We start from the raw sequence: 13,344 nt of genomic DNA on the forward strand, positions 1-13,344 counted from the left end.
CAGCTATTCCTCCTGCTGATCTGAAGTCTCCCAGTTTGGATGCAAAGGTTTTAAACAGTGATTGCTGCATTCTTACAGGATTATGCAGAACAGTCAACGTAAATGGTAAATATATCTCAGTCTATCACCTTGTTGGAAGTACTTGCAGGGCTCATTCCTGGAATATTTGACGATGTAATGAATAAGAGCACAGACCATATTCCTCACACTACTGAGGAATCCAACATGTGCTTACAGATTTAGGTTTCGAGGGAACACATTTTGGCAAGGATCAAGAATATACGCCCAAGACTTATCTGTGGCACCTGCCTGGGAGGAGTGGGGTGTCCATGGCTCTACAATGGTATGTTAGTCCCTTCCTCAATTAGGCTTGTTCCTGCACATCAGACAGGTGGTGAAGAGGGAACCTCTACCTCAGTGAGAGGATAACTGTCTTGAGCTCCAAGCTGAGGTTCACAGCCTGGAGTAAGAAGAGATCCAAAACTTTGTGGTGGCAATGGGACTTATATTCACAGCAGTTGTAGTTCCAACAACAACAAAAAACCACACCAGGTGCATGGAGGATTAGCTCTGCTAGTCATGGGCACAACCATAGTATTCTTGTATCCATTCATTCTCTTGTATACACAGTACCCAATCTTGTGGCATAAGGGCAGCCTCCCATGCTGGTCAATCTGAGGGCACCTGTCTCCTGGCTGTGTGCTTGGACTGGATGAGTAATGAAGCGTTTGACCAGATCTAATGAGCCATTACAAACAAATGAGGCTGAAAGCAAGAGCTGCAGTGGAAGGGCCAAAGTATCTTCATTATGGCTGGACATTACTTACACATTTGTAATAGCTGTGTCACCTTCCCCTTTCCACTCCCTCATTTGTACTGGCTTGCACCAGTGGTCAAACTAAGGAGGTAAGAGAGGCAAAGAGTGACAAGCAAAGTCTTATTTCCCCCTCTGCCCTTCCAGATGCCTATATTTTTACAGATCCTGGCAAAGGAAGCATTGGAAGAAGAAAGTGAAAGACAAAGAGAAGGAATAAAAGTCTCTTAGTTTTGATATAAACTTCACTTTGTTGGTTTGACTTTGCAAATCAGATTCCTGCATTGTGTACAGTATGACTGCCATCTCGGAAACAGCCTATGAAGGCAAGAAACAACCTTCTCCCACTGATGGTCCTTACAGTATCGCCATCCTCCAGTGAAGCTAGCACAAAACAGCGGTAGCTCAGATCTTCTGAAAGTGGCTTATTGTAGAAGCCTTTATAATTCTTCTCATCTCCCAAGACGAAAGTCTCAGGCAGAACATCCACTTGAGCAGCAATGTAGGGCTTGAGCCGTTCTGCCTGTCGACGCCGGCGTTTGTCTGGGGCTCCTTGGCTTAGGGCCTCAAGTAGCTGGTGGTGACAGAAAGCAAGCATGAGAAGAGCTATGGCACATACCACAGAGGTCAGGTCATGCCTCACTCAAATTGCCATTTCTATCAACATGGGTAGTAGGCCAGGGAGAAGAAAATTCTATGGATTGGTTTTTCTAGGAGAGGAAAAGGAGAACAAAAGTGGTGTCTCAAGATATTTGTTTTTATTTTAAACATGTTTTAGGTATGATTTATAAAAATGGTAGAAAATATTGGATTTTATCCTAGCGCCTGTTTCCAACAATGGAAGAGCACCTCTGTTGTTGGAGAAAGGGGCTGATTTCTGCTAATTTTGCTCTTCCACTAAAACCCCATGCTTTGCCTCTTTTGCTCCCCTGCTGACCTCCAGGAGCAAAATTTCAGACACTTAGTGGCAAGAGGAAGTACCATGGTCCCAATTCATGGGTTCTACTTTACTGGCAGATCTTGTAATATACAGGTCATTATACTTAAGGTTTGCCAGCAGCATTGCCAAAAAGTGTTTAAAAGTTTATCGTCTCTTGGAGATTGGAGCAGGGAAAACCATGTAGCTCTCCAAGCTAGCTTTACAAACAAAACTAAATGTCTGGAATTTGAACTTTCAGAGACAAGTAAGGGTGTAGCTGGCTTTGATTCCCTCCCCGCCGCCTACCCCTTGCAATCTGCACTAATATGAGGAATAGCTTGAGAGGGGGCACTGTTAGATACTTCCCCCTCCCCTGCACCTGCTATTTTGCAGTAAGACTTTGTGTAAATCACACAAAGTAATAAAGAGATTTCATGGGACATTCAAGAGAAAAAATGTCAAATTTCATAGTTACCCATAAATTAAAAAAAAGGATATAAACACACCAACATTCAATTCCACCGCTTAGAAAGACTCTCAGATGTTTAAAGATGTTTTTCTAATGAATAAAAATGAATGCTAGGTGCTGAACAGAAATTCTAATTGAAAATGAAGGAGAAGGCATGAAATACATTTCACACAAAAACACAGAATGGCAGACATAGAACATCAGGAAGGTGGAGGCTGCACAGAACCATGCTGTTGTGCCAGGAAGGCAGACTGCTGGCTTTTGACCTCAGTTAAAGTGGGGTTCCTGTTGGCTTCCCCTTTGACCAATCCTCTAAATCTTCCCTGTTCAGTTGAGACATACACAATGCCATGTCTAAGCTTCAGAGAACCTAGTTTTCACAACTTGCTCTGCAGGGATGTGGTATAACAAGACTGTACAGGAGAAGGATATGGAGCATGGAGTTAAATAGCTAAAACAGCTTTCATAGCTGACTGGAGAATAGCAGGGAGATCATGGATATTTGAGGAATGTGGAGTTTGCTGGAGGACTGGTGATGGCACCATCAAACCAAGCAGTCTAATCATAGTCAGAGGACTGCATTAACACTGCCTTCTATAATCTTCCCAACTCAGTTCATATGTGTGGTCCAGTTTCTTGAATGCCTGTTTTCCTCAAACAAGTGGAAGGATGTGTTGATACTACCAGGTTTCTTTGTCCTCCTACCTGGTCCAATTCCATCCCATCTGGGGTCCTCCACCTTGAGGCAAGGATGTTGCTTGAGTGGTCTATTGGCACTACCACAATGTAGTACCATCTGCGGAACAAAAAGGGAGAAGGATTAAATCCTGCTATAGATCTTCACCTTCTACTTGCCACCTGCATTTCCTTTGTATTTTCCTGAGACTTGGGCAGTAGTCTATTGGCATTTATAAGGCTAATGATCACAAAGGCCAAAATCTGGGTGAGGACAGTGCCCAGAGGCTGGGAAAGGACAGCTCTATAATTTGTTTGCTCAGGAAATCCTAATGTTGGTGGGAGAGGACAAACACAAATGAAACTTGACCAAGCCTGATGGGGGCATTCACATATATTAAAGTAACTGTGCAGCAACAGGGAAGGTGAATCTTAGCTCCTTTAAGGGGGAAGTAATATAGCTTTCTGCCCTTACATTTCATACAAGTAGTAGATATTATGTACAAAAATGGCAGTCTGGGAGCAGAATCTTGAATGTCACCATTTCAAGTTCTATATACTGTGTTTCTATTTCTTTTCCTATTTTCAGAAACTTCTTGCAGAGATATATTTATATTGCTTTGAAGATGAATTCATTGCTTTCATAATTCTGAGAAATCTGACACAGTTTCCACAATACTATCCTTTTAAACTATGGAAGAATAGAAGCAAGGACTTATGCTGGAGATCCTGTTCCCAACAGAAAAGCACAGTAGACCCGAGCTGCTCATTTCTCCTCTGGCAGAACACAATAAAGGCCAGTGACAGGGGCGCGTCAGCAGAATCACAGAGTGGGGAGAATGTACCTGACTGGCACAGAGGTCTGTACTCTGGGGAGTATGAGTGTGAACTGCCCATTACTGATGTATTTGTGTGTAGAAATTGGTTTGTTCTGCAGGACATCAGGTGCTGTCCGGATGAAGACCCGGTGCTGCAGCCCTCCAGCGCTGCTTCCACGGTTTGTGAGCACAAATGAGTAATTTGTGTCTGGCTGCAGGTCATTTATCAGCTTCCTCATGGAGAGGCCATCCACCTCTACAGTTTGGCCATTGTACAGAATCTGCAAACAGAGGAAATATATCACCATGGTTCACAGTAGCAGACTTCCCCACAGAAAGGGGCTAAATTGCCCCATTCCAAAACTACTCCCCCCAGACTTGAGTGTCTTTTCTACAATCATCTTACTGCACGAGGCAACAAAGAAACTGATCTCTTCATAAGTTTGAAAATCCCTAGCTTGCAGGATCACAGAACCTTTAGAGTCCTGATGCACTGTCAAACCAAAAAAGGTAAATATTAAGACACTCAGCAGCTCAAAACTTCAGATCTAATGCTCCAAGCACAGCCTGAGAATACAGCTCTACGATGCTGGCAAACCTATGCAGGCAATGAGACAGATGTGCTGCCTTTTGGCTTTCCATTGGGGATAGTAGAGGAGCCAGGCAGAGAAATGTATTTTTGTTTACAACAATCTTTAGAATCTGTCTCTGTAAAGCATCCCCAGGGACCCACTATTTCCCTTGCTGGGAAAAGTTAGGAGTTCTGGGCTGTTTTAGATAATGTCAAGTGGCAACCCCCAGCCCTCCCATCACATCTGGGAGGCCCAAAGCTCCCTCTCTCTTCATGTGTGAATGTTGCCCCACACTCCTGTTTGCACATCTGCAAAGCTCAAATCTGTGCTAGCTACTAGATGTAGATTTACACCTGTTTGGATGCAGCCTCTACTTCCCTCCTTCCAATTCACTTTACATGTTTCTATTGTTCAGCCTGTCTAGGCTGTTGTTTATTTATGAAGTAGGAATATCCGCAAGGAAGGAAAGCTAGATGTTCTGAGGGTGCAGCTCATCTAGGTATCCTTGCTGTTTTTAGGTGGAATGGAAAAAGAATACATATTGGATTTGCAAGTTTTTAGGCTAACAACAGAACCAGATGTCACTATTGTACCATAACATTTATTTTAAAGACAGTAAATTGGGCATTTGGATACTCTCCTGCTCAGCTTTCAGAATTGTCAGCTTTCCATTATAATATCTTCAGAAATGAAAACTGGTTGATAAGCTGAAGTTTTCCATGAAGTGTACCCAGTGATGTAGAGCATCAATTGCACATGAGAATCCCTTACATGGAGATTCATTATTGGCTCCAAAGAATCAAATTCAGCCTTGAAATTAATGGTTGTTTTAAGAGATGTGATTATTTTACCCCATGCTTAATTTTTAAGATGTATGCTATTTCGTCCCCCGATAATAATGAAACTTCTCATTGTGACTATATTTAGTAATTGTAAGTTTTTAATGATATATTACTCTTTGCTCCCAATTTGTAGCCCAATCCAGGAGAGAGTGCACAAACACAGTACTTAACTGGTTCAAATGGGAAGTTCCCAATGCCTATCGGAAGATACAACTGGAGGCCAAACTATTCATGTTTTCAACCAATAACTGGTTCATCCTTCCCTTGTTTCCTAGCTCTCCCATGCAAAGGCAATTTATTTTTCAAATGTAGGAAGAGGAGTGGACTCTCCTTTTTCCCTTGGCTGGTGCAGCCTCAAGCTACCTATCTAGAAGTACAGAAAGAGAGCGATGTGGGGCTGGTTTAGGGTAGAATTAGTTGGCTCTACCTCACTTGCTGTGATCCAGCTTTAGCTATAGTAATGGAAGAAGTTACTGTGTTAGAGCAGCTACAATCAATCTGTAATATGAATCTGTTAAGTGAAAACCCACCAAGGGCTAGGGCCATGAGGATGGGACCAACGCTAACAGTCCAAGAATATTCTCACAAAAATTTCTAAAAATCATTTCCAACCCCCCTGCCCCATCAACAGCAAAGGCATGCTCAGGAATGCTTTTCTTTAAAGCTTCAAAAGCAGGCAGAAAATCAGCCCTTTAAGATTAGGAGACAGTGTCAGGTTGTGTTTGTGAGATAAATCACACCTTAACATCACCTCTCCCTCACTCCACAGACCAGCGGGTTCTTTGCAAGGAGTTTATCTCCTGAACCAGATGAAACAGTGACTATTCCCTGAGGAGAACTGAAAGCCTCATTATTGATTTTTAGCAAGGAATTTTCAGAGGTCTCAGTTCAACCTCAATAAAAATACCATGAGATTTAGCCTGCACCTCAGTATTCACAAATCAGAACAATATCTGCTTTAATTAAATCTGTTAAAGAGGAAGATGACACCCTTTGGGATGTAGATTTAGTGCGAGACTGTTTATCAAGTGTAGATAATGCTAATTGTTCCCATGGAGACTTATCAGCAGTGCTTGTTAGATTATTAGGCTTGGTCTGGCATTCTGCATGCTTGAATTAAGCAGCTGGGAAGGTGGGGTGAGGTTGCGGGGGGGGGGGGAGGCTTTCTGTAAAGTTCCCGTTTCTAGAGATCACAGCTGCCACTGGGTTACTTTGTTGCTGTTCGTGCATGGCTTGGACATCTAGATTGTCATCAGGAAGAAGAAAACTCATTTACACTCCTTTGCATGGCTGCTCTTCAGCTAGCAAGTCACTAACATCATCTGCTCCTGTGCTTCATCGTGGCCAGCCCTCAGCAGTAACTGCTGTCAATTCTCTGTTCATGTCAGCAGCCTCAAATGTGGCAGTCACATCAGACATAGTGCTGCTCAAGTCACACACCTGTCTTGCTGATTCATTCAATGACTGACTATATAGCAGTAGGAAAGAGTCCAATGGACTAATTACTATCAGATTCCCCATCACATAATTCTCTTGCTGTCAAGAGTGCCTATCTATGTCTACAATATTACAAAGAAAGAATAACAGGCTCAGCTGCATAATATGACCTATAGTGTTATAAAGATCTCTTTCCTCTGCCCTAATGGTACCCAGGACCAAGGCATTTCACAGTCATCAGGAAGACTAAAAGGGTTTGCCATGCAGGACCGTAACTGTAGCCTGCTCTAAAGAACTCTTTAAAATGTTAGCGTAACTTCATGGAAATCCCTTTCTTGCGGGTCTTCCCAAAGCATCTGGGATAATATTTAAATGACCCAACTACATTGGCAGAAGTTACTGCACCTGTCCCACTCACAGAATCAGCACCCTGCCATGAAGAAGATGCCCATAGAAAAGCAGATCCCATATAGTTAAAGTTTAAAGGAACCTTCAGATACTTTATTATCAGCAAGAGGACCAAAATGTTTGGGAATGAAAGAGTTTGCCACCAGTTTTTAGAAGACTGCCTAACTGCTGATTTATCAAACTATGGTGATCTAAAATATAGGGGATAGGAGAACACCCAAAGACTTACAGTAGCCAAGACAAGGAGATGTCCAGGTTTCTTAGTTCCTGACCTCAAATGCTCACCTAACTAGGGGATTCTTTGAAACAAAATTGGGCTGGTGACAGCAACACTGCTGGCTTAGGGGCCCATTGAGCCAGGCTCTTTTCATATTGTTTACAGCAGACAGTGAGTTCAGAAGTGTCCAGTTAATGCACTTAGATAAGATCTCTAAATATGACAACAACATCCCCTTACCTGGAAAGGAACTGCAGATTTATAAGAATCTGGCACCTCCCAGCTAAGCAGCACTGATGTTTTCATCACAGCACTGACACGGAAGTTCTTTGCAAACACTGCAATTAGAAACAGACCTTTTGAGTAGACTCCATGGGGAAAAATGGATCAGTACAATCCCTGACTTTCCATCCTTCTGATGATTTAAGTTACATACAATAAGCCTTTTCATCTGAGAAGCACACCTCAGCTTTTCAACCAATCTCTCAGCTGCAGTGCCTACTTTGGTTGCACAGAAGAGAGGTTAAGACTAAGCTATCCATTCTCCCCTTTGGCCCTTCATCATGATCAAAAAGTAGCAGACACCAGCCACATCAAAGTCAGTGTGCCAGGCATCTTACGCGCAGTAGAAGGAAAGAAAAACAATTATGCAATCATCCCGCAACATTATGCATCCAGTGACAAGACACATCAGGTTATCTCTGACCTGTTTTCCAGACGAGGTGTTCAAATATCTAATCACAGCTAAAGGAACTTACCTTGTTCCACAGGCATTGTCCTAGACTGGATGCTGGGGCTGAGGGGCCCGGCTCCTTTGCTAGTGTGGGCTCTAACTTTGATGTCATAGGTTGTGTCTGGTTTGAGGTTGGTCAGAGTGATGCTCATCTCCTTAGTAACATTGGTCAAATTCTGTTGACTGTTAATGTCCCTGTACACAACAGTATAGTTGGTAATTTTCCCATTTCTTTCAGCCACAAGAGGAGGGTTCCAAGTCACCTTAGTTGTAGTGGTGGTCAGTCCCACCACACGCAAGTTCTGGGGAAAGCCATTTGGCGCCTCCTCTGGGGTAGTGATTTCCCTCTCAAATTCTTCCCCAGGACCAGCTCTATTCTTGGCAGCCAGCTTGAAGATGTAGGTGGCACCCTTGTAAAGGTTGGTCACTGTGTAGTGATCATCACTCTTCTCAAAGTCAATGACTTTCATCTTCTCCTCGTCAGCACTCTTGTATCGCAGCACATAGCCTAGGAGCTCTCCAACCATCTCTTTGGGAGGGTGCCAATTGATCAGGGCTGTATTCATAGACGTAGTGCTGATCATCATGGTAGGCTTGCCTGGGACTTTGGGAAAGAAAAAGGGTGACATGCTGTGAATTGGAGAGAAAGCAAGCTATGGCTTTTTAGCTATGGGAGTCACTAATCCAGGCAGCATGAGAACTGGGAAACATCAAGTGGTACAATCTTTCCTGTACTGAACTATTTCACAATGCAGATGGGGGATCCCAGGTTCGAACACTCTCTCACAGTTAACATTCTCCATACACAGAAAAGAAGCACATAAAAGAGAACTACAGCATGAAGTTGCCTGCACTGGGAAGAAATGTTATTATACTATAGTACAGTGAATTTGGCCCTTTGCTTTTCTAGGTTTTTATACCTAAACAATGAATTTCTGCTTAAAAATTCTAAATTCCACAGTGGAAAAGAGAATGTCTGCATGGCTTAACTAATATTGTTCTGAGTGCAGAACTTGTTGAATCTGATTATGGAATCTGGACATTTTTGCTGAAATACCTGTGGTGAAAGCAATAGCATTGCAAGATTGGGAATAGTGGTGATTGAAAATCTGTGTCTGATGACAAAATTCTGCAGATATTTTGTGAAAGAAGAACTACGGAATTTGTAGACCTGTTAATACTGTACATTAATAGACGATACATAGGGGTTGAGATGAAATCAACACCAGAGTGAATGAAATAAGCACTTAGCTGCCAGCTGCTGTGAATCTCTTATAAGTAAACCTAAATGCAGCAATTCTCACCAGTGCAATGAAAAACAACACCCTGTTGCAAACTTTCTTTAAAACTTCCATGTATCTGTATCTTCTTTGTATCTCAGTGTATCCACCCAACCTCTCCTTCAACCCTGGCTTTTGCTGAAAGGACTATGGACTAAGCTAGCTGTAGCCGTTTGGACAATGACAAAGAAGGAGATAGGCCACAGGGAAATTTGTCCACAGTTACAAGGTGCTGCAGTGATACTCAGGCTCAGATCTGGAATCTCAGTTAGTTTGATGCAGGCAATTTCTGTAGTAATCTTTATAATTTCACCACCTGTGCAAGCTGTTGAGAGAGAGTGCCATGCTGTTTGCAATCAAAATGTGCTGTGTTTGAGCTGATGAACTGGTTCCTGCTAAGAATGTTGATGTGATGGCTAAGCAGCAACAGGATTCCAAATCTTACGTGTGTAGCACAAATTAAGGGCTGCTCCCTTCAAAGCTTAACACCTGCTGTACAAAATGGATGGTTTCATTCCTCAGTTCCACCCATAACAGAGACATAGCCTTGCCCCCAAATCAGATGAGGCTGACAGATAAATCTCTCAACACTCAAAAAGAGTCCAGTAGCACTTTTAAGACTAACCAATTTTATTATAGCATAAGCTTTCGAGAATCAAGTTCTCTTCGTCAGATGCCTGATCAAAACTGTTTTGATCAGGCATCTGACGAAGAGAACTTGATTCTCGAAAGCTTATGCTATAATAAAATTGGTTAGTCTTAAAAGTGCTACTGGACTCTTTTTGATTTTGCTACTACAGACTAACACGGCTAACTCCTCTGGATCTCTCAACACTGATGTCATTCAGAATCAGCAGAGTGCCAAGATAACTTATATTCTGCCCTGGATCGTAGCACTCATGGAAAATTCACAATAGCAAACTGGTATTGTGGATGTGGGCTGAGTACATTTGGTGGTAAAGTTGTTCTGTGAGTGCCCTGTAGATACAGATGTCTAACAGGAGGCAGCGTGAACAGAGCATACATCGCTGCAAGGAAGATGAAAGTGAGATGCCAACAAGAGAAGGCCCTCACATAGTTACTCCAACAGCAGCAGAAACAAGTAAGAGAGGAAGGTAAGTCCTCTCCTGGGAGTCGTCTCTTATCTGCTTGCTGCCTCTTGTTTTGGTAGGTGCATGAAGTCAGGAGTGTTTTCCACATACATTTTTTTCCTGTTCTGTATACTTCTACAGCTGAAATTAAAACACCCTACTGTTCAATAACGTTTACTTAATTTATACCCTACTTTTCTCCCCAATGGGGACCCAAAGTAGTTTACGTTGTTCTCCTTGCCTCCATTTTATTTTCACAACAACCCCGTGAGGTACGTTAGGTTGAGCCCAATGTCATACACAATGCTTCCATGGCAGAATGCAGATTCAAACCCGGGTCTCAGATAATAGGTCAGCACCATAACCACTATCCTACACTGGCTCTATACTATATATAAACACCTCTTCTCACTTTTAATCTAATCCAAATGGGGTGTCTGAAGCACCAAGAACTTGTTTAGGAACAAAGATGAAAGAAGGTTGTGCTCCAAGCATGCAAAGGTTTGCTAATGCCTTTCTCTTGACCACTGGCAGAGTAGCAAAAGCTTTACCCATTACATTGTCTATGTAAGGAAATAGCCTCTCATGCAGGGCAATGCATAATTACCACAATGGGGTAGTAAAGAAAGATAATCTTTTCTTCCTTTGTCACATTACTAGAATTTAGGATCATCCAGTGATATAGGTTTGGGAAAAACAAGAGAGAGATCCTATTCACACCTAGTATAATTTCACTTAAGGAATTTACTACCATTAGATGTAGTAGAGGCCACTAGCTTGGATGCCTTTAAAAAGGTTTATGCAACTTCATGGAGGATAAGCCTATTAAGAACTATTAGCCATGTTTTCTATAAATGAATGTTTATGTACAGAGGCAGTGTAGCTCTGAATACCAGGTACTTGGGATAAACCACTGGGAACTGTCATTGTTTTGGGGCTCTCATTGTGAGGGCACAGTTGCACCTGGCCAGCGGTTAGAAACAAATTGTGGGATTATGTGATTTTCTCCATGCATGAAAACGATAATGTGTGAAATGATCCTTAGAGAAATTTCCTTGGTCTTCCTCTTTAGGGTCATACAGTGAGATTCATGGCTGAATTGAGATTTGAATCTTGATCTTCCAGGTTCGAGTCTGATACTCAAACTAGTATATCCATACTGACTGTCAGTGTTCTCCTTTACAGTGCAGCCCACCAGCTTTTCCCACCATCTATAAATGATCTGCACACTACAGAATGAGGTCAAAGAAACAGATCTTTGATTCAACTGAAGATTAAAATCTCTGCCAGCTCATAACTAGAGATGGGCACGATCCAAAAAAAATTGCCGATCCACCTGATCATGGATCGGCGCCGGTGATGATCCCAACTAAACGATCCACACCGATTATCTCTTGTTCCCGATCCATGTATCGTGGAGGCCAAAGCGGGGCACGCTGCTATTCCCAGCTATGTGGGAAGGTGGGTGTTGGCGGCGGCCACCGGGCCCAGTGGGCACGGGGAGATGGCGATGAGCCGCCTCCCCTCAGGGGGCACGGGGTCTGGCTGCTCCGCGGCGGCACCCCCCATGTGCCCGCCCACCAGGCCAAAAAGGAGCGCGCTGGTGAGAAAAGAACGGTGGGTGATGCCGGCGGCATCTGTGTTTGTGTTTGGCTGTCAGAGCTGCATATCAGTGTTTGCAGGGATGAGATTGGAGTGCCCATGGCTACAGAACACCCCCTTCCCCCTCCCTCCCCTGGGTGTCTTCTCCCAACTGGTGACTGCTTTGCTGCTCCGTGGGTGGAAGGAAGCCCTGCTGATCAAAAAAAGCTGGGCTTCCGTTCGGGTTTCCAGGGCGACAGAAGGAGGGGAAACAGCTCAGGCATTCCCCTGGTTCCGTTGCCCTGGGAATAGATTACTGGCGCCTGAGTGTCTGGCTTCCCGATCCGAGCACGATCCAGCCACGATCCAGCCCCCTCCCGATTGCTGGATCGTTGGTCATGGCCGATCATGATCTGCTGAGTCACGATCGCGCAATCGCCATTATCGTGGGTTTTTTTGGATCGTAATGCGGATCGTGTCCATCTCTACTCATAACCCCTCTGCTGCTTTAACAATTCAGAAGTTGGAAACACAAGAAGAGCTCATATTTCCCACTCTTGTGGGTTTAAGGCAAGGGAGCACACTCCATTTAAGTGTCTTTGTGGTTTGACAGCTCCCATCAGCCCCACACTCATGCCTTGTACACAACAAGTTTGTAGAATTGCAGAGCAGCCCAGCAGGGTCCCTGAAATTGCTCCTGGCAACAGAATAAGGCTCTTGGCTCTCTGCCCAGTGCCCAGGCTCTTTGGGAGTGCACTGTTAGGTGAGGCTGCTGGGAGGGAGGTTATTTTCACTTGGGTCTGTGATGATGTAAAGAGATTTTTTGCCATCGGCAATTATTGTCTTCTCTGATACTTGAGTCATGATCGGCCATGACCAACGATCCAGCAATCGGGAGGGGGCTGGATCGTGGCTGGATCGTGCTCGGATCGGGAAGCCAGACACTCAGGCGCCAGTAATCTATTCCCAGGGCAACGGAGCCAGGGGAATGCCTGAGCTGTTTCCCCTCCTTCTGTCGCCCTGGAAACCCGAACGGAAGCCCAGCTTTTTTTGATCAGCAGGGCTTCCTTCCACCCACGGAGCAGCAAAGCAGTCACCAGTTGGGAGAAGACACCCAGGGGAGGGAGGGGGAAGGGGGTGTTCTGTAGCCATGGGCACTCCAATCTCATCCCTGCAAACACTGATATGCAGCTCTGACAGCCAAACACAAACACAGATGCCGCCGGCATCACCCACCGTTCTTTTCTCACCAGCGCGCTCCTTTTTGGCCTGGTGGGCGGGCACATGGGGGGTGCCGCCGCGGAGCAGCCAGACCCCGTGCCCCCTGAGGGGAGGCGGCTCATCGCCATCTCCCCGTGCCCACTGGGCCCGGTGGCCGCCGCCAACACCCACCTTCCCACATAGCTGGGAATCTGATCGCGCAATCGCCATTATCGCGCAATCGCCATTATCGTGGGTTTTTTTGGATCGTAATGCGGATCGTGTCCA

At 44.3% G+C, this 13,344-nt stretch overlaps 1 protein-coding gene across 6 annotated transcripts in view; it reads right to left on the reverse strand.

Annotated features, from left to right (window-relative positions):
* Positions 1–13,344, reverse strand: part of PTPRF (protein tyrosine phosphatase receptor type F) — a 717,473-nt gene that overhangs the window by 34,879 nt on the left and 669,250 nt on the right. For all 6 annotated transcript variants that reach the window (XM_054979543.1, XM_054979542.1, XM_054979544.1 and 3 more), the window contains 5 exons: positions 7,930–8,508; positions 7,412–7,509; positions 3,723–3,976; positions 2,908–2,998; positions 1,176–1,388 (listed from right to left, as the gene is read on the reverse strand). In XM_054979543.1, coding sequence (XP_054835518.1) covers positions 1,176–1,388; positions 2,908–2,998; positions 3,723–3,976; positions 7,412–7,509; positions 7,930–8,508 — 1,235 coding nt within the window. The remainder of the gene's footprint in view (positions 1–1,175; positions 1,389–2,907; positions 2,999–3,722; positions 3,977–7,411; positions 7,510–7,929; positions 8,509–13,344) is intronic.

The sequence above is a fragment of the Eublepharis macularius genome, chromosome 5 (genome assembly GCF_028583425.1).
Source record: "Eublepharis macularius isolate TG4126 chromosome 5, MPM_Emac_v1.0, whole genome shotgun sequence".
Lineage (NCBI taxonomy): Eukaryota > Metazoa > Chordata > Lepidosauria > Squamata > Eublepharidae > Eublepharis > Eublepharis macularius.